Raw genomic sequence first — 23,017 nt, forward strand, 5'->3', positions numbered from 1 at the left:
GAAATACAAAAAAAAAAAAAAAAAAACATTAATTAACGAGCAAGAAAATCGGTTAACTACTATCGAGAGTGAGAAAAGGCAGTCTGGATTACGGGAGTAAGTTTTATTTTTACATTATGTTTTACATTTAATTTACTTTCACATGAAAAATATTCTGAACATTAGATTGGCTTTATGTCACTTAATATAACGCTATAATAACTAATATTAAGTAATGAAAACGATGATATAGATGACAAGCAAATAACAAAATAAAATTTCAAGGTGATTGTATAATTTTTCGTTTAAAAAATCTTCCACTGATGTCTGAGAGAAATTTTCACGAGATCACCAAAGGAATTTCCTCTTTAAAATGACAAACAGGATTGTCGAAATCATTGTATTTTGTGCTGAATTAGGCTTGGAAAATATAAAATATAAAATAATTATCGCTAAAATTAAGAACCTGCTATCTTTTTTGACGTGAAATTTTAATCTTTCGATGAGTAAGCACAATTTTAAGGATTAAAAATTTTGAAAAACTACTACTTTTAGGCCCCCGTGCAGAAAAAGGGCTAGATTTTTTTTATATTAACCCGTTTCGGTTCGCATTGAAGTTCTTGCCAAATTTCAATTTTCTGTTATACGATCAGATATTTTTGTTATTCCATAAGATCACTAATAAGAGGAAAAGAATTTAAAAAAGAAATGCTTAGATAACTTATTTTTTAATGGTAATATACCTATTTCCTGGATTTTTATCTTCAACGGGTGAGTCTTGATCGGGGCCGTCATCTCCACTTTCTTCGCCCGTACCAGGGTCTGCAACATTCTCGTTTTCCGGCCCGATTCCCGTCTTATCTACCATCATTAAAGCTGGCCCGACTTTTGACTGAAAAAGAATACACATTTATGTTATTCACATTTTTTTAATGGTTGGAAATATATCTATGTAAAATATAATGCTTAATTCAAAATTCATGCGGATAACTGACCGATGTGAGTTTATGTTCCCTTCATAGATAAAAAAATATATTGATATTTATACAGAGATTATTATAAAGCTTTCTTTAGGTTTTTAAGTAATAAAAACTGAAAAAGTGAACGGATAAAGCAATAATTATAGGCAACTTGAATCAGAAGATGACACCTCTTTTAAGACTCCGCTATGACCTAAGATCGCTTGAATTCCGTCATGAGATAGTAAAACAAGATTAATCTCTTAGTTCTCTATTATTCAATCCAGAAATCTGAATCGCTAGATTTTCATCTGTTTTATAAGAAATACGACAAGATATGAATAGCCATGTGATCGAATAAAGAAACACTCATTCTCGAATATGTAGTAACTGTGCATAATATTTATTTAAAAAAGGTTTTCCTTCTCAGTTTAATGTTTTAAAAACGTTTTATTATTAGTTTTTTTAATGTCCGAATACGGCTATAACGCATGGAATGTTCTGGTGTGTACAAAGGCGCAAGTCTAAGTTGGTTTCTTTCAAAATAATACTGTCTACGGTATTTTGTGAATTATTTTCAATGTCATTTTTCAACTAAGTATAGTGCGTACAATGAAAATAAAAGCTTGTGTTTGAGGAGGTCGAGACTGAATTACTACCGAACCTGAAAACATTTACAGGCATCTAATAGGACAACAATAATAATCGTTGTACTTTTATTTATGCACGTTTAATTTATTACCGTTTTCATGTTTTATTAGTTATAATTCATTATTACGTAATTATTATTGATAATTCAATAAATAAAGATTACAAAAACAAGAATTTTACTATAGATATATTTTTAAATTAAAAAAAATCTTAATTAGTGCTTGATTGTATATTGTATCCATAATTACACTTAGATGTACAATTATTATTTTACAATTCTTTTTTGTATAATAATTAAAATTTTTAATTATTTAAAATTTTCAAATTCTTTTTTTGTATAATTGTTTTCATGTTGATTGTAGAGTTATTAACAGGTACTTAAAAATTGCATTATACTTCCAATTTCCGTGTAAGTTCACCATCTTCTGTGTCTTCATCGGAACAATCACTTTCATTACCACTGTATAGTACGATAAATTTATCCGCAATAATAAATCTATACCACTGTACGATAAATTTATCCGTCATTTCGTCGATTAGCCGTTCCATCTTATACTCATTTTCAGCTTTTTTTACTTGTTCACAATATGGTTTCCAATCATCATTATTCATTTCATCTATTTTTCCTCAGCTAATTGTTTTAATATCTGACATTAAAAATGTTGTGTTATTACTACCAACATATCTTTTCAGAGCCGATCATACCAAATCAAATGGATATAAATCGGGATAGTAAGGTGGAAGTCGTAGAACCTGATGCCCATGTTCTTTTAGTAGTTCATCAAAATGGTGATTCATCAAAATCTACGTGATTTAATTGTCACTGGTACAACTGTGGTCTTAACATTGCTCTATTAAAGGGAACATTTTTCTTTTGTAATCAATTAATCATGCCACTTTTCCTACCATTTGAATTCGGAAGCTTATCTAGAAGTGAATTGTGATATGGCGCATTATCGATAACAACCATAGACTTGGGTTGGGGGGGGAGACAAGGAATTAATTTTTCAGATGCCCACTCCATGAAATTGTTATTTTTTTGGGGTGCTGAATAATCACGACTGCGGTTTAGATTTAAGAAGCTCCTACTTTTCTTTTCGGAATTTTTGAACTTGTATTCTTGAAATCTCACAACCTGCAGTAAGAACCACTGCAGGTTGTGAATACAACCTTCACATTTTTGAATACGTATTAAATGTTTATCGTCTTCTAATTTTCTAACTGTACAGCTTCTTTCTTCATAAAATCGTATATATTATCAACTATTTCACGAGCATGGATAAAGAGCTTTTTATTCTTAACTATAAATTTAATTCTTCCATTGAAAAAAAAGATTCACAACAAAAAAACGCAGAAAACATACTAATTCATTATTACACGCAAAACATTAACTAAGACGCCACACATTACAGAAGGAAACAACTACACCATTCGTACCGGGATACGCCAGGAATTGAACTAAATCAGTTTATTGAAAATGAAAGTAAAGACTTGTACTGAATAAGAGTCAAAAATGCGATATAATAATTATTTAGTTATTCTATGAATACGTATAAAATGACTAAGCTATTAATAAATTATTAAAATTTGTAGTGTATAGACCTATTATTTAATAGGTACCCATATAACTCAAATGAAATATTTTGATACTCTTTATTCTTATAAAATAATCATCTATTTTATGATTCATTTGATGGAGGGAGTGTAATAATAATCTATTAATACAAGTTTAAACTATTCATTTTTATACAATTACAGTAAGAAATATTTATAAGTACGCTAAATATTTTTAAAGAAATTATTGTCTGAAATGAAACAAAATGATAATAAATTTTAATTGTGGAAATAATTTTTGCTATTTATGAAAATAGTTAAACACTGTATTGCAGAATACTTGATTTCTGAATGAGCCTAACGTTACTAGAAAAAGTAATACAATGTCCAGCACAACGACTGTCAACCTGGTGCAAGAAAGCTTTTATTTTCATCGTACGTACTGTAGTTTCATGTTTTATTTTTTCTATTCGCGGTCAGCTGTTTGCTTGTCTGAAGGAACGTTTTGTTAGCCACGTCTACGTTGTGATACAAATGACGCATTCCTTAGTCGAGGACAGATAACGTTTTTATTGCTTTGTTTTTTATTTATTTTAACTATTCGTAACATATGCGCTTATTAATCTTGTGAACAATCATTGTTTCATTGGTTACAATTATGTCGTACTGCTCTACGACAGCATGTCTTAGTGTCTCTGTTAGTTGAGATTTTGTAGTTTTTTATATTTTCATATTCATTTTTATAATTTATTGTCGTCTATAATATATACGCTTATTATTTATCAGTTATTATTAGACGTTATTTATTAGTTTATTTTATTTATCAGTTTGCCATTATTTTATCGGCAAAGAATAATGGCTAGTACTTCCTGTAACTCACCTCTGCATGAAGAAATTATACTTCAGATTTTGCAAAATGACGACTTTAGTGATCATTCTGATTGTGAAATAATAGATCCTGTATATTTAAAAAATGCAAATGTTCTAATGATAAAGAATCAAACGAGATTCAGATTCCTGAATTCTACAAAAGACCTGAAAATGGCAAGTAATTCTAGATGGGAAAAGTACAATCTTGTTTGGAACGTGTTTAATTTTCAGCTGGTAGTGCATTATTTTGATTCATCTAACTGTGGTATTTTAGATTGAACTAGTTTATTATTTTCTTTTGATAAAAGTAAAGAGAATATGATTTTTTTTTTAATTTTCCTCTTTGGTCGAGAAAGAAATGAATTCTTTAAATTATTTAGTAATTAGTGTGAGCCATCAGAAAATTCCACGGTAAAAGTACAGAAACCTCTTAGTATAAATACAGTTCATTCTGTTTATAACAGTTATTAATACTGATAGAAATAAATAAAAAAATACCGTAAATAAATATTGTTTCATAGATGATATATTAATTTTCCAGGTTATTCAAAATCGGCAATTAAAACGCTAGTACTTTTTGTTTTGGATTTCGAATTATGACAATTATTTTTAAATTTTATAACAGTTGTTTAATCTTCGGGAACAGATTTCAGGTAACTTATTAAAATTTATAGTATTTAACATATATACGAGTACAAATAAAAAAATTTAACGTAATAATGAATGGCTAATTATATAATTTTGACCATTCAACTATTTGAATTACCTTTGTTGAAATATCATTAGACGTAATATTCATATAGGAATCGTAATATTCATATAGGAAATGTAATATGATTTATATATATATATATAAATTGTTTTTGAATTTTTCATTTCCGTAAGCTTAAATATCATCGTAATGATGAGAAAAAATTGATTACAACCGTTAGTAAAACTATTTCTTTATTAGAACTAATAGGTTAAATTAAATAATCCTAAATACCCTAAAAACTCCTAATACAGTAAAATTTTTTCTATATCAGATTAGGTTTATAACTCAAAACACCACCTCTTATTACACGTATCCTTCATATTAAGAAAACTAAACTCGAAAAAATGTATAGTTTTGTAAAAAAAAATTCACCTGAGTCAATACCTGAGTCAAATTATCGCCTGTATTGTATTATAGTTAATTATGAGAGACGTTTTCTCGTCGTCGGAGGGAAAGCTTTATAGGAATTTTGTGGTCTCATGTAGATGCCGCAATGAATCTTGAAACTTGGACTACGACAGCTAGTACGGTACCTGTTATCCAAACTGAAAACCTTCAGTTTAATTTTCACGCGCGGAAGAAAATTCCTTCTTTTTTTTGTAAATACAACTTATTATCTTATGTTAGTAAATGGCATTATGGATTACTTTTAAATGTTTTCTAATTCTGCTGTTTATACTTTATAAATGATAAGTATGTTTTCATAAAAATAAATGTTATAATATTTTTTAAATGTTATGAAAATGTAGGCCTATTCTCAACAAGTATTATAATTACGTCAGTAGACAAACGCTAAATGATAGATTAACATTATAATTATCTGAATGTATAAACATATATTAGAAACTATCATGATTTTATCTATTGTAAAACTAAATATGGACAGGCCAAGTATTTTAACTCAGGAAATGAGTCACCTTACCCAGAATCATATCAAGAAACAATATAACTATATTGTTTGCATTTAAATTTGACGTAACTTATATAAATAATTAAACCAAATTTAATTTAAAAATGTATTAAATTTAAAAATTTAATTCGAGGTGATTAAAATTTCAAAAAGTTGTGTTCTACGATCCAAAACTAACAGCATAATACATGTTATGAAGGCCCATTCGCTGTTAGGTAATGACGGAAATGTAATGCTAAAAGGACAGTAAAATGATTTGAATTGCGCTGTCGCTGCCTGGTACCAAACATCAAGATTGGTGGTTGCGCCGCCTGTACCCCGTAGTAGTGTGGGAACTACTTTGCCGGCCTACCTACCCTATCCGCTAAAACCCATCCACCCATTATAGAATACCAGGCTCACCTTATGGTATTATCACAGCATTCGATATATCTTATCTCCACCCGCACCACCACTGCGGCCCAAGATTACAATTCATCGGGATCCTGTGGTTTTTTTTTACCTCGACCTTGAGGCCGGGGATATGCCCTAAGGGAGACTCATTGGTAATTATTTTCCCCTGGACATCTTTTGCCAACTTTATTCGGATGATCTTAACCGACATCGAGGACACGTCGATCTGTAACATAGTCCCGTAGGTGTTCCCTGGGGTAAGCTCACCGAATTCTCTACTGTATGCTTTCCTACGCTGCAGAAACAGATCGCACACGAACACCGATGTACTATGGTATTCTTTTTCCCGGCAATTATCGCATTCCGCGGAGGGTCTCGGTGTCCGCGAGCACAACTATCCCTTATAACACCCGTGACCGGTAAGGAACTGGATAGACTCATACCCCACTTCCCCGTGTTTTCGGCACACCCATCTCTGGATGTCCGGGATCAGTCTGTAGGACCATCTGCCTTTCGTCGACTGATCTCATCTCTCTTTCCACCTGTGGACAAATGATGCCTCCGCATCTGCCTTGCGCACTCCTCTGTATATAACACTCCTCTTCCGAACGAGGACGTCCAGGGCCACAAGTCCGGGCGCTATGCCGCGGCATCGCCTGGGATTGTCCTGTAGCGTATCAAGGGCAGCTATTTTCTCGCGGTTCGTCTCGCCACATCGAAAAAAATTTATGAGAGACTTGCTCTCGTAATTCTGTTGATCAAACCGAAATGCGGAATGGAGAATATGAAATGTAAATTTTTTTTATAAATAATATACGAAGTAGTTTTAAACAATTCATTCCAAAGTGTTCATTTTGGATTGCGCAGTTTGTCGCATTGTAGTAATTACAGTGAATACGATATCTGCCACAAATTATATTAAACGTGAAGTCTGGTGTTTTACACGATTAATGATTTTTATTTTATGAATAAGACGATCACCTTTTCTATTTTTGAAAAAGATTCATTCTTTAATCGTATATTATGTCTGTTGTACTATATAAACGTCATATAACACGGTAGAAGCGCTCCGCTCGAACTTTTAAAGATATTACAAATATGCCGATTATGATAAGAAAAAATGAAGTATGTCGTAAGAAATACAGAGAATGTGATATATTAATTTTTTAATTCAATTATAATCCTCAGAAGTTATCTTCTAACTAACAAAATCACAGGTTTTAGAGATTTTTTCAAAGGACGTGGGTTATGGAAAAATGGTGGTTTGTGTAACTTCATTGGCGTAGAAATTCCAGGAAAACTCATTAGTCTCGCTGTCACATGTTCATTTCGTTCGTTTCTTTCCACCGCAAAACAGGTAGCGTTAGTAATAAAACTCATTATCGATTTTATATTTTTGATGTCTAAAATATTTTGCCACGTTATTCATCGAATCTAAAATTATAAATTAGAAAATCTCTACGGCTTAGATCAATATTTCTGTAAAAAGGTTTAAGGAAGGTGACCTTTAACGAACGAGCAAGGTTTAACGAACCGATGACGTTTAACCGATCCGGTGACGGTCACGATAATTAGGTCCGTTTTCAATTCCAGTGAGAAATGTGAAATGTAGAATGCAGGATGTTAAATATGTAAAATCAATACAATGTGTTTTAATACAGACCCCTTTCCACAGAACGGAAAGATCAATGCTATCTTGCTGAAACAAGACGAATGAGGTTATAAAAACGCATCGTATTTCCTCTAAATTGATCATTTAAATGACCGAACCGTTTGCAAAGAGGCACTCTGTTCAGATTATAATTAAGACTATCAATTTTCTTGAAACAGCTGTTGTATGAAATTAATAGAATGGGGAAGTCCATTGATTTTTAAGTAATAAGGTTTTATACAATAAGAGATTACTGCATAATTTTAATAAAACGATATTATTTTATTTTTAATAAAGTTGCTATTCAGTCGGAATGAAATTTATTATTACACAAGCTTGCAAAATTTGGGTTGTAAACTTTTTTTAACTTTTTATAATTGATTCCTATGTATCTTTTAGCGCTGAATCCGAGAATAACCTTCATTTTTTCCATCACGTCAGGATTTTTTGCAAATCGCAAATTTCAAAATGTATAAAAATTAAAAAAACGTAATTCTGTAAAATAGACGTAAAACATTTTTTGTATGCTTTTCTTTAACTCACCTTCGTTCCACTGTTCAGACTTCCACGGTTTCAGTATATTTTAATATATTATTAATATTAACTTTTTTTTTCATAGATTATATAACAGTTATTTATATTCATCATAAATAGGTTCTATAACAGATATACTAAATTATACTAAAAACATTGTAATTATATAATATATGTAATTAATTAAAATAAAATAAATTTTTAAAAACATACGTTTAAAAAAACAAACACCAGTGACAATCGCAGTTTTACCACCATAATAATTTTGCTACCATAATGTGTTTATGTGTATACAATATGTATGCATTTTACATTTATACATTCACAAACCAGTGTCAATTTTAGAGTGCAGTGTGATTAATTATTTGGTATTTAAGTGTATAATAGAAATTTGCTGCGACTACTAAAGAGATTTTTTACTTCATGCTTTTCTACACCTAAACATCGTACTAAAAATTAAAAAATAATATTTTCTAAAGTAAAGGACTACAAAAAAAGTAATTTTAGCGGACGAAATAATTCAGTTTAATTCGAGGAACTACGAGTAAAAGAATCCAAATAATGGATTATCCCAGTAAACAAAAATAGAAGATAATTTTGTTTTCAACTCAATAATATGTGTAAAATTGTCTAGTTTTGTAAGACCATAATCAAAAGCATGAGGCGCGCTTTTATATTCAATATCTACATTAATTATATAAATATGACAAAGGTTTTGATGCAAAATGGAAATGATAGTTTCAGTATATAATACCCAGTAAATCTCTATAGATGACTAAAGTTAAGGTACAAAATAGAACTGAGGTCTCACCCCATGCTTTTCACGGAGGTCTTCGAAGATAGACAACTTTACATATGTTATTTTGTTGAAAACAAAATTATCTTCTTTTTATGTTTACTAGGTATTCTATTGATTGGATCATTTTTTCCCTTGAATTGAATTGTTTCGTATGCTAAACTTAATTTTTCAGTAGACCTTTACTTTTGAAAACATTTTTATTTTTTATTTTTTAGTACGATGTTTAGATGTAGAAAAACATGTTTAAAAAATTTGTATAATAAATTAATATAATATATTCACTTTTTTGGCGTATACTATGCATTTTTATAGCTAAACAGTTGAGTGGTCTGAAGACGAATGCGGGGGGGAGGTTTGGGTTGAAGAGGACGAGTCTGTGGGAGAGCTTGGTCGACAGGTTGTGACAAGACTTAATAAGGTGTAACATGTTTATAGGCAGCTATCCGCGCCACTCACGCACCGTGTAACAACTATAAGTACTGTTTCAACTATCAGCATCCGTAAATCGAGTTCTTTTCATCCTCCGTGATCAAACGCGTTTTTGTCGGTGGAAAATATTTTTTCTGGCCATAAAGCAAACTTTCCGTTTTCAAAATGCTTTCAAGAGGCTGCAAAAATTCTACAGATTCTTTTTGTTACGTATGTGGTGAGTTAATGGTGGAAAGACAAAAAAGAAATATAACAAGTTTCGTTCGACAGGTTTACCTCACGTATTTTGGAGTGAAAATAGGAGATCAAGACAAAACTTGGGCACTCCACTACATTTGCTACACATGTGTTGAAGGACTTACGCGTTGGTCAAAGGGTGAACAAGAAGCGTTTAAATTTGGAGTTCCAATGGTGTGGCGGGAGCCACGAAATAACACCAATGATTGTTACTTTTGTTCCACTGGTTCTCATGGTTTCAATTTGAAGAATAAAAAAAAATCGTCTATCCAAATATTTCATTGCCATCCGGTTTAAGTCCGGTTCCAGACATACCAGTGCCAATTCCACCGTTAAACAAGCAATTTAAATGAAGATAACATCGCGGAGTAAAAACCCGGAGATATCTGTGCACCAGATCTTATTCACAGTCTGACCTAAACGTTTTGGTTCGAGACTTACATCTGACCAAAGAAAATTCAGAATTGCTTGGTTCGAGGCTTAAAGAGAAGAAACTTCTAGCAGCTGGCATCTCATTTTTCTGGTTCAGATGCAGAGAAAAGGATTTTCTTCCATACTTTTTGGAAGAAGGAGAATTAGTCTTCCGCACTGATGTACGTGACTTTTGACTCGAATTAACATTCCGTATGAAAGTACCGTTTGGGACTGTTCATAGAATCGTCCAAAAGAAGCCTCAAAGTTGTAATTCATAATGGAAATACGTATCGGGTCAGTACCGTCGGACATTCTGTCCATTTAAAAAAGATTTACGATAATTTGGAATCCGTTCTCGATAAAATTAACTATGACAATATAAGTGGATTACGTGCGGCGATCTCTAAATAATAACGATGCTCCTAGGACAGCAAGGCAGATACACAAAGTTTCCTTGTTTTTTGGGTTAATGGGATAGCAGAAACAGAGAAAATCACTGGATAAGGAAAGATTGGCCAAAAAGAGCTTCATTAGAATTTGCAACCAAAAATGTGCTCCGAAAAGCTCTCGTAGATCCAAATGAAGTTCTCATTCCACCTCTGCATATCAAGTTAGGCTTGATGAAGCAATTTGTCAAAGCCTTAACAAAAGAAGATGATTTTTTTAAATATATTTGTGACAAATTTTCAGTCATCAACCGTTAAACTAAAAGAGGGTGTCTTTACTGGTTCTGACATTAGAAAACTTCTCAAAGATGGTAATTTTGAGAAACAAAAGACAGTTGCAGAAAAAGAAACCTGAGGAATCTTTAAAGACGTAGTAACCAAGTTTCTGGGTAATAAGAAGGATCCGAATTTCAGATCAATCGTTAAAACATGCTGCAGAAATACAAAAATTCAGGTTGTTCCATGAGCTTGAAGGTTCATTTCCTAAATTCACATGTGGACTATTTTCCTGAAAATATGGTGCCGTTAGCGAAAAGATGGATGAGAAATTTCATCAGAACATGAAATAAATAGAAAGGAGGTATCAACTACTTTGATGATGGCAGACTATTGCTGGATGTTGCAACGAGGTGAACCCTATAGAGAATACAGAAGGAAAAGCGCGAAGCAGATTATAGGCCGTCCAAAGAAACTTCGACACTTGCAATAAAATTGTTTATAATTTTCGTCATTAAGGTTGGTTGAAGATGGGGAATGGTTTCCAAAGGCATGATGTACCTCATAAAAATTAGTTAAATAAATTAATTTAAAGTGCATTATAGAAATTAAAATTATTTTGTGGCAAATTTCATTAGAAATTGAGGGGTCAATGACCCTCCCCCCCGCCTTTTCTTTAGATCACTCAATTGTTTAGCTATAAGAATGCGTAGTATAAGCCAAAAAAAGTGAATATATTATATTAATTTATTTTTAAAAAGAACTTTTATATCTGTTTTATTGTATCAAATTTTGCAATTTTTGAGCTTTTGACAAATTTTGAAATTTACGATTAGCGAAAAGTTCTGACGTGATAGAAAAAATGAAGGTTATTTTCGGATTCAGAACTAAAAAATACATAAGAATCAATTATCAACAACTAAAAAAACACAGCCATCGCAGGTTTGTGTTATTAGTGATACAAATTTATTTTATTTTATTGTAATCAATTCGGTTTATAAAAAAAAAAAAAAAAAAAAATTTCTATATTTTCAAAGATAAATTTACATGAGAAAGTAAAAAAAGATACATTTTTGATTTTCTTTCTTTGTTCCTTCTTTATACGTGTCTGAAAAAGGTACTAAATTAAAGCGTAAAACTTACCACTAAATGTGTCGTCTAAATACCGTCTTGTATCTATAATGTTCATTTTTTTTGCCTCTAAGGACTATATATATTTACATTGATAATAAATGATTTTTATATGTATAAATGCATTTTCTATCTTGGATAAAGAGATTATTCGAGCTCACGTGCCCGTGTTAGCTGAGAGAGAGAGAAAGAGAGAGAATCCTGCAGGCGGTTTTTCGAGTCGGTAGACGCCTTTTTTTGGGTAGCTGTCGAATGCAGGATTGTACAAAGCTTATCTTGATTTACTGTAGTAATATATATATATATATATATATATATATATATAATATATATATATATATATATATATATATACATATATATTTGTTCTAGGATTCTGTGTTGGTGCACTCACCAACTATCTATACGTTTTTCAAATTGCTTGATAAAGTAAACAAACATCTCCCCTTTACTCTAATAGTAGAATCTTCAGCTGTCACCGTGATAACTTCATATAGTTACAAAAAGAAACCTACTTGTAAGTGGTGTGAGTAAAGAAAATAAATCGAATTTGTGTTTACTTTCTCTTTTATCAGTTTTCTTTTTTATTTTAGAAGTAAATTTAATAAATAAGTTAATCTAAGGAAAATATTATGAGATGAAAAATATTAAATCAAAGCATAAGTATTTTTTATGTTAGGCTATAACTTAAAAATATATATTACGTTTCTAATTAAAAGTATCAGTTTATTTAATTAATTTTTAAAAAAAATATTGTTATTGTTTAATAAACTTATTAAATTTTAATGACAAACTGATAGAAATTTATTTTAACTTTTTTTTTTGTCGTAAAATCTTCAAGCGGTTTTATGGTATCTTCAGTGATATTCATGAACTACACGGAAAAAGTCGCAGAGGATATTAAGTGTAACCGCTAAAAAGAACTGTTTTTTTACTGACTTTTCAAAGAAAAGACCGGTATTACTTTCGGTCGTACGGTGGGAGAGTAGGGTGTGAAAATGAATTCTCTTCACGTTTTGAGATATGAGAAGTACGAAAATACCATTCACTTAAAATGTAATTTTATTTATTTATTTATTTATAGACTTATGTATAAAGTTTTTTGGCACAAAAATCTTCACAACTACAAGATAAGTTTCATTGAAATTTAGTTATGTATGATAGTAGTGTATTTGAAGTTGTGCATATAAAATCTGATGAAGATTGGTCGAGTCGTTCTTGAGTTACGCTCAATTTAATGTCGAAAAAATTTGACCGGGGCGAATTAGAAGCGTGGTTAGTTATGATGCTGCAAGTTGGAACGTGGAAACAAATAAAATAACTAAATGTTGGCCTTTTTGCGCAGAACTTTTAGATTAACATGAAAAACTCTGTCTTTTTATTTATTTGTATGTTTAGATTCTGGAATAAATACAACCAGAAAAATTATATACTCGTACATAAATACGAGGAAAAAATAAGTACGCTTACACTAAACGGGTTTTATATTTATAAACATAAGCAATACACAATATTATATTTTCATATAAATCATTTTAAAGTTTTAAGAACTGTTCTGAAAAAGTATGAATATAATAAAATTGTTTTCTGTGGAAGCACTTAACTATTTTTCCAAGCAAACGCTAGATGGTTTTGTATTTTTAGTAATTAAATCGGAAGGGAAGAACAATAAGTGCAAGCCAGATTTAATCCACCTAGTTCGTTAAAAATGCTTTCAGGAGGAGTTAATAAGAAGGACTGCAGTTTAAAACATATATTATAAAATCTTGACATAATTACCCTTTTTACTCGCAAATATATTTACTATTTATAACCCGTGTGGTTTAATTCAGGTTGTTGGAGTTTTGATCTAATATTTACAGATAAAATTCGTTGACTAAGATCAACTTACCTATTAGCGTGTATTTTTTCATAATAACAATCGATTTTATTTTGAAAAGCACGGGCTAAACTAAATTTGATTTAAAAAAATAATAAACCTAAACGCAAAAGACGGTCCAATTAAAAAAATAATTCCAATATTCATTATATTAATTGCTTGAAACGGAAATTGGATGCACATCTGACAATTATATTTCCAACAATAGAAACAGAAAAGTTCATCCCTGTTCAGTTTACTCACTGGGGATGCAATAGCATCCCCAGTGAGTAAACTGAACAAAAATATTAAAAATATATAATATATAAAATATTTATATATATTAAAAATATTTATAATAATAAATATTTTTAATATATGAATTATTGTTTTGATATTCAAAATTTTAGATACTAGAAATTTTATTTAACTAATTTTATTTTAAAAGATGATTTATGAATTATATTCGGCTACGTAATCGTATAAATACGATATTATTCTCATATTTATTGCAATAAAAATTAAATTTTTCTTTACGTCTCTTTAGGTGGAAGTAGGAATAAGGTCTTTCCTAAATACCACTTATATTGTACTATTTTAAACCTTATCGCATGTAGTATATACGATACAGATTGCAGCACTTAAAAAAAAACGCGTTATGTTGAAATAGAAGTACAATTAAGTTTATTTAAGTATTAATTAAATTTATAATATCGGGTAAAGCTTTGCCACGGAAGCTGTAATTTTGTATATATTATTATTATTAGTTGAAATACCCGTTTTTCACACAGGCAAATATTGAATTTTTAAGCTCAATCTTTTATATGATTTTGTCCCAGCAATCCTAGGGAAAGATTTTATATCTTCAAATAAATATGCGGATTGTATCTTGAAGTCCATATAAAATTTGATTAGTAAATGGAATGTATGAATGGCCGGTGATTGATGTTTAAGTCTTACCTCGCTATCACTTTTAGTAAATGTTTTCAACACTTTCGGAATACTACCTGAAAATACAACCGGTTTTTTTTATTCAGTTTTGACCCTTTAAGGATCTTTAAAAAGAATTTTCGAAACAAATTAAAAATTTTTATAGAATCTCGTCATTAGCATGTTGTCATATTTTACACATTTTATTATTTTATTCATTAATTTGTTTTTTTTTTTTTATACTTTGTATGAAGGTAAACATCTTATCTTTATTTTCCAAACCCATTATCGACATTCCTTAGCATTATCGTCTGTATTATATCAAAACGCACAATGTGGATAAGCTGTAGCGATATGCGTAAGCGGTATATGTCCCTCTTACCTTGTTGTTTTATTAAATTTCTTAAACTGGATTTGCAATTGGTTTTCAATTAAAATACCTTAAACTCAAATTGTAGTCCCGACACAGTCCAATCGAAAAATATGCGAAAACTATGAATCTGTATTTTCCTACAATAGTCTGTGATAAATTTCAAACTTTTATTACATCTTGTCAAAAATATACTACTAGTAAAATATTGCTATTAGTCCAGTCTGTTTTGATATAATGTATTAATTATATCCGACTAGATACTGGAGAATACAGGTTTAACTCCATTCAATCATCTTACGGGTGGTTTAAGGAAGACTTCTAAGCTTAAAGCAAATATTATTCTACGTATTCCAATAAATAATCCTAACAAATTATGGAACTATTATTGGACCTAACTATTTTGGAAACGATTGAGATAGAGCGGATGACAAAAGTAACTTATAAAGGTTTAGATTTTTTAGTTAACAGTAATATATTAAATATATATAAAAAAATTTTCATTCAGTAATTAATAGTCAAAAGGAAAAATGTTTTCAAATGTTTAGAATGTAACGGGTCTTTAATAAATCAAAACATGTCTATCGATACATTTTATCAAATTTTAAATATCTTTAAACGATATTTGTATTAAAACAGAAATAAAAACAAACGGTTTTAATTAAAATCTGTAAATGACGAACTATGCGTAATTTAGGTTTCGATTGAAGCTCGCAAGAAGCCTTTTTTATCTTTTTTTTTTTTTTGTAAATATTTATTTCTATTTTTTGACAACACTCATTTTTATTATTATTTTTTAATCTCCTATTAATTGTAACAAAAAAACACAATTATTCTGATTAATACCTTTACGCCGAGATGAGTAAAAATACAAAGTTGTACAAATCTCAACAACTTTAAATGCTACTGGTATTTTGATGAATTGAAAATAAAGATAAAACAATTAAAATATTATACATTTAAAAGTAAACAATTTTTTAAAGTTCTTACACTAATCATCCAAATCTGTATGTTCTAGGACTCGCAATTTCCATTTCTTTTTATTCCAGTATCATTCATCGTTCACGTTTGACTTTCATGTGAGTTTTTGTTAAGTTGTAGTACATATGTTGGGCATTGATGGAGGGTTGAGTTTATCGCGAAGTACTATTTCTCCTTCTCCTGTTACTTCAATAATAATTTTTACTATATGCAACTGATTATTTTTGTTGAAAGTGTTCACTATATTTATCGAGCACCATCATGTACGTTGTAACCGTTTATATTCAAATTTACATTAGTTAAATTGCATTTTTGGTCATATAAAAATAAAATTTAATAATAAAGATTTTCAAATTTTTGTTGTAGCTTTTTAAAAAGTATTATTAAAGTAAATTCTCCAATTATAACTACGTAGAAGTCTGATTAGTTTTATTAACGATGTTTTATGTATCTAAAATAACTCCAATTAAACTAGGTCATACGCAGTGCCCGTGAATTAGGTTTTGTAATCGTTTCTCATTGATGCAATTTAACTGAAGTTCTGACGAGTTGCATAATATTTCATAATCTAAAAATTACACGATTCATAATTGTAGGGTTATGAAACGTTTCTATAACCTATCTTTTTTAGTAAATAAGAATTGATCATAGCAGAATAATATTAAACGAAATAAACGGTGTTGTTCAGAAGATAAGCTTTTGACATTATTTTTCTAAAAAACATATTTTTTAAAATTATTTTTGGAGTCTAGAGTGATTTTTCATTTCATTTTGATAACTTTTATATTGTATAATTTTGGTAACTTTTATGATGTTTACCACCGATATCTTGAACTCAAATATTTACTTATATAAAAAAAAATCCAACAGGAAAAGGGCAGACCGCTCAGTTAAAAAAAAAAAACATAAAAAAGATCTGAAGTTAATAGATACAATTACTTAAGAAAATTTGGCCTAGTTTCAGTTTAATAATTTTAAAGATTTGTTTTGCATCGTCCGATTCATTTGCACGTATTCGAGTAATTCTGCTAAATTACAACCATTATGAAACTCCAAAAATGGACCTTGAGAAGTTAAGGGTCCACCTTGTTAAGTTATAGGGTCCACTATCCTGACTACTTTATTTGGTTTGAAAATATTAATATGTGCTATTTTTGTGTATGAATTTTTAAATATTTTAATTGTAATAAATTTTTACAAATAGTTTTCTCCCACATCTTCGTAAACGAACCAAACTCCAGGTACCGCGATTTAAAATGGATTTATTTAAGGAAAACCCATATCGTTCTATTATAACTTTTTTTAAAAATCTACCGAGGGATTTTCGCGGTATAAACGAAAGCGAACAATTTTTAAAAATTTTTAAATTTCAGATTGTCACTATGTATTACGTAGAACAATTTTTTAGTGTCACTTGGAACGGTGTTTTAAACTAATTCTTATCCTTTTATTTAAAAATATTATTTATGTTAAGTATTATCTTTTATCGGTATTACTATTATTTTGAAGCAGTTTAGTTATGTTCTTGCACCATCATTTAATGTAGACAGACATTAATCAAAACGTAGAGATAAAATAAAATTATCTACTAATAAAATTTTTATAGTGAATATTGTTGTGAGTTTGACGTTTGTTGTAATGAATAATAATAAATCAAAAGCTGTAACTAACAGAAAAATGGAAAAGAATTTCAGATCCAGGGATTGACCATTCAGTGTTTGATATTTAAGGTAATACTGTTAAATTAGCTTTTTCCCGAAATTTATACTCTCAGAAACTTAATTTACTGTTGTCGCTAACGAATAGACTGCAATCTTTTAGCTTTAACATAAAGAAATTGCGGTGATATTTGAAAACACCAGCTGGCGTTAGTGTGCATTGCTACATCTACAAACTATGACGACGAAAACTAACGGCTTTGAAATTACAAATAACAAGAAAATCTAAACGGTTTCTGAAATTGAAAACTAAAAAATTTACGCTCGTAAAGATTTAAATTCAAAGTGTAAAAATTTTACCGGGATTGTTTTATAATTTTATATACATCAGACAAAAATTAAACAAACTGATATTATCGACTATTAAAAATTAAAATAAATTTAAAAAAAAACGTTCAAACTTCTAAATTTTTTTCAAGATAGAGCCGAAGCATCTCATTTAAAACTCTGGTACTTACCTATGATAAAATTTTGAAAGTGTCATTGTGGTTTTCAAGAAATATAGCATACATTTCGGCCTTTAAACTTAATATTTTGGAACCCTTCATAACGGAACTTCATATATATTTTGGAACTTCATAAATGGGCAACTTAATAATAACAAATATTGTTCCGATACATTTCAGTTTCAATTCGAACTTTTTAAGCCATATATCTAAACTTTTGAAAAAAGTTGTAATTTTAGCAACGTATAAATAATATTACTTTGAGAGAATTTGTAAGAAAATATTGAGTATTTCCACATTTATGTTATATTTAGAATTTTCAAAATTTTGTTATAAATTTAAATTTGCCTATTTTTACACAAAAAACAAACGTTAAGTAAAAACGTTTAATATTTAAGAAGCAACACGAAAGGTTTTAATTTTTTTAAATATTATTTTATTTTTAATTAAAAAAAATTAATCGTTTTAATAAACTGTTTCTCTGTTTAGTGTTATTTTGAATGGTTGATAATAATTTTCAGTGGCCATAATTTTTCAAGCTAATCTATTAAAAAAATTTTGGTTGAATTATTTCTAATTTCTAATTGTTATTCAAATTTGTAGAATTATAAATAAACTTTTGTTATTTTTATTTTTTTCGAGTTAATGAATAATAAATAAATATATATATATATGTATTATTGTTTTTATGTTTACATGTATTAGTTCACTGTAGAAGCTTACAAAGAAGCTTTTACATATAATATGAAAATTTCATACTGACTGGGATTCGAACCCGGTGTCTCCGGATGAAAGGGCGAAACGCTACCACTCCGCGAAGGAAAACGGCGGAGTTTTAATTCTATGATTTTTATTAACTTTAAGATTATCAGTTTAATAAAAATATTTCTGTTTCCACAACGAGATTTTAAGGTGTTACAGTACCTGGAAAATACTACAACTTACATGGCAAGTTGTAAAGAAGTTTAAGGAGGGAAAAGGTAGTACATGGGATGCGTTTCTCTTGAAAATTACCCTGCCAGTTTTGGAAGTGACTTGTTTCTCCTGTCGGGTCACCTAATACCTCTTTTGGTTATGATAGGTCGTACATTATGATATTATCGTACATACTCGTAAAAAAAAATAAAAATAAATTAAAATACATATATTTAACTTAATTTAGACGAATTACTTTTTATATGTGTTATGAGTTTTCTACAAAGTGAAACACAATATCGAAAAAAGTATACAGAAGCTTGTTATCTGGATTTATTGGGAAATTACTCACGAGTTTTTCACATATTTCCATTACAGTTGTAATACATCGACGTTAAAACTTAATTTTTCACGTAAAATTTGAACGTAATATTTTACTACAAAATGTTACAAATTTTTACCTGAATTAATATCTTCCTCATATCTTTTATTTTTTTTGAAAACATATGAAGAGGAAAGCATTAGGTTGGGTATATTTTTCGTGAAATTTCTTTTCATGCAAACGTTTTAGGAACAAAAAATTAATTTTATTAATTTAAAACCTAAATTTATGAAGATTTCTGTAATAAAATGTTTTGAAGTATTAGTAAATTTATTTAATATTATATTAATTACTGGGATTAATAAGGGCACAAATATGATAATTGTGTCCAAATTTTTTTTTGTTTAATATATATATTAGAAATATATAGAATATTTTGGTAATATTATTAATTTGTATAAGTGAATGAAGAGTTGAAAGCAGTGGAGTGTGTGGTATTGGGAGAATTACGATTGTGCCAACTTAATAGGTTACAGGCGGTCACACACAAGGTATCGCATGGCTTCAGATAAGTTTTTAATCCTGTTAACACACCAACGAGTTCAACATCGACTGAAACAAGTTACAATAGAAATGTACACAAGCGAACAAACACAAAACCGAGTTCGTTATATACATATATTATTCCATTCAATGGAATAATTTGTTTCTAGTATACACGTATACCTTATGCGCCTAACTTTCACTGTATTAATGCAATCGAGCTATTTTAATTATGAGACTGTTTATTTTTGCATATTATAAGTCAGTTTAGAGAGTACATATTTACGATTTGCATAATGTACGATTATACCATTGTATTACGAAGAATTAGCAGAGCATTTTACTATATTCAGCCCCAGTTCAGATCTCCTCTCTCCCACCGGATCGGAAAGTCCTTAATACTTCAATAGATACGCTATTCTCAAACAATACTATGCTAAGAACAAAGAAATTCAAACTGGTCTTCAAAGCCTTATTGCGGATCAAAAGCGTGCGCATACAAAACCTACAGAACACCACCGGGGAAGAAGGAATCGAGAAAAAAAAACGGGTGAGTGGAGAAAAAAGGGACTGTTTACCATCTCAGAGACCGCAAAAATAGATTAACAAGCCATCCATAAAAGTGTTTCAAGTTAATTGCAACTCCAAGCAATAAAATACATCTAACTCCCTCGATTTCTTGAGATATCAAGGTACTTTTAACGGTTGATCAGCTCAGATACATAACATAACACATTGTTTTTCTCCCAGACATTAAAGAACCACCCTAGACTCGGCTTAGTACTTTTTAAGAAACTTTTTATCCCATAATACGTGGAATTATTTTATAAACCTTCAGATTTTTTAACCGGGTCCGCTTTGTTGAAAGGTATATTTTAAAATATAGAATTTGCTTTTAGTTCTACCTGTTAGTGTATTATGTTACCCGCACATTTTTGTGTAATTGTTCTGAGAAAAAGTCTTTTTTTTTTCTTTTTTTATCAACTCCTATACCATAACTCATACGAGTATCATTTACCTATATCATAACAAAACTTATTGTTCAATAACTTATGACAATGGAGTTGTTCCGAAACGCGTCAACATATAATAAAGGAATGAAGCTAAGAAAGGTAAACAGTACTCAACATAGAAAACAATTAACTGTATTTCCTTAGAAGCTAGTGGTTCCTCAACACCTTGAACACTTCTGTAATTAAGATCCTTTAAATCGGAGGTTGTACAGTTACGATAAAATGACAAAAGGCTGAAAATCATTTTAATCGACTAGTCGCCGTCGATTACCTAAAGTAAACAACGTCGAATGCAGCTTCGCCGTGCATTCATTAATAGTAGTCGATGTACGGAAAGTTTTTTTTTTTAAAGTTATAATTAAAACCTGTAATGGAATAAATTGAAAAACAAACGCTAAAAAACCGTTTAAAAGTTTACTTAAAATCTAAATCTAGATGGCCATTTTGATCGTTATACAGTCATCACCGGTAGACTTTGTCGGAAAAATAGATAAATAACGAAGAAAGAAGAAATAATAAAAAAAATTATTTCCTAGAAAATAATTATTACTTAAGAAACATAAAAGAAAAATTCTAGAAAAATAATAAAAAATAAAGTAAAAAATACAATAAAAAAAACTGTATTTTTAGGCGATCCAAATAGAAAGCATAAATTTAATTGTAAGGCAAGACCAAGATTAAAATTTATATTAAGCAGAGAGCCGAAAATTCAGGTTACCGTAAATATTTTGAGATTAGAAGTTAGTGCAGAATAGAAAGGAATGAAAATGAGCAACAGCAGTCGAATAACGAAAAAAATTAAGTAATGAAATTTATGGAATATAATAAAATATTGATTACTGGAATAAGATACAAATATAAGCGTTATGTTATACAGTGATGTTCCCACATTTAACACAAATAAATTAAATAGAATATATATTAGAAATATTATATTAAGACACGTATTAAATAAAATGAATTATATACCTGCGGAACCTTTGAGAATGCTTTTGCAATGCAACGAAAATACACTTAATTGGCGTTATACGTAGTTAAAGGGAAGAGAAAAGAAACGGATATCAAGAGGTGGATGAATTGAAAACATTGTAGAAAGAGAAAGGAGATATCTATAAACAGAAAAGGGAATGGCTCAGAAAGGTATTGCTTGGAATTTTAATCGGTATCGAAGATGTAGTGGGATAGTTTAAAATATTTTCAATTTCATAAATTTTTTCCAATTACTAGTAAATAGTGCATTTACTGTTACCACTAATGCTGTTGTTGTTCATTAATTAAAGATTGTCCTTTCTTCAGCGTATTAATTACGATTGGGTCGATATTATTATTTTATATTTATTGAGTTCTACTATAATTAATCCGTAATGACGGGCCAAATCGATTTAATAGACACGAATTTAAATCGATTTTTGTTTCGATCTCGAATAACATTTTGGTATCATTTTTTCGCATCGTTACAATTTCCTAAAAGTAATTTTAACTTTGTTTAACCGGGCTTACCTCTGTACTTCTAGAATAAATAAATAAATGCGGTAATTTTTGTTATTATATAACATTTTTCTTAAAAATAAACAGCCTTGTAACCAGAAACAGAAATTGTATGAAAACAAGAAGAAAAAACGGCACCCTATCTAAACTCAAATTCTTACAGTTAATCAAAGGATGTTAGCAAATAAGATTTTTCTAATCTAGAACCCCCTAATATAAATATGTCCTTTTCTTCATAAATTTCTTTTTTGATATCGTTATGGATATCACTCGCAAGTATTTCTTCTAGCGAGTACAGGCATTCTATATAATGCATATTTTTGCGAAAGAATGTGAAAAAATTAATCAGTTGGTTTATAGCTGAGGTGGAAAAGGTAGAAAACAGGTTAATGTTATTCTCTGTGGCATTAATTTTTACTTCTCGATAGTTAACGCAATGAAGGTGTTATCTGTACGACTGAATTTTTTTCTGTTTGGTCTGTCGATTTTTTCAGTGAAGACGCCAT

The 23,017-nt window shown here is 29.6% G+C and overlaps 1 protein-coding gene and 1 long non-coding RNA gene across 2 annotated transcripts in view; one reads left to right on the forward strand and one right to left on the reverse strand.

Annotated features, from left to right (window-relative positions):
• Window positions 1-23,017, reverse strand: part of LOC142323540 (uncharacterized) — a 570,462-nt gene that overhangs the window by 300,940 nt on the left and 246,505 nt on the right. The window contains exon 2 of the mRNA XM_075363315.1: window positions 723-871. Within this exon, the coding sequence (XP_075219430.1) occupies window positions 723-850 (128 nt within the window). The 5' untranslated portion in view covers window positions 851-871. The remainder of the gene's footprint in view (window positions 1-722; window positions 872-23,017) is intronic.
• Window positions 1-23,017, forward strand: part of LOC142323541 (uncharacterized) — a 559,373-nt gene that overhangs the window by 291,871 nt on the left and 244,485 nt on the right. The window lies entirely within an intron of this gene.

This window comes from Lycorma delicatula, chromosome 4 (assembly GCF_047948215.1).
Source record: "Lycorma delicatula isolate Av1 chromosome 4, ASM4794821v1, whole genome shotgun sequence".
NCBI classification, from domain to species: domain Eukaryota; kingdom Metazoa; phylum Arthropoda; class Insecta; order Hemiptera; family Fulgoridae; genus Lycorma; species Lycorma delicatula.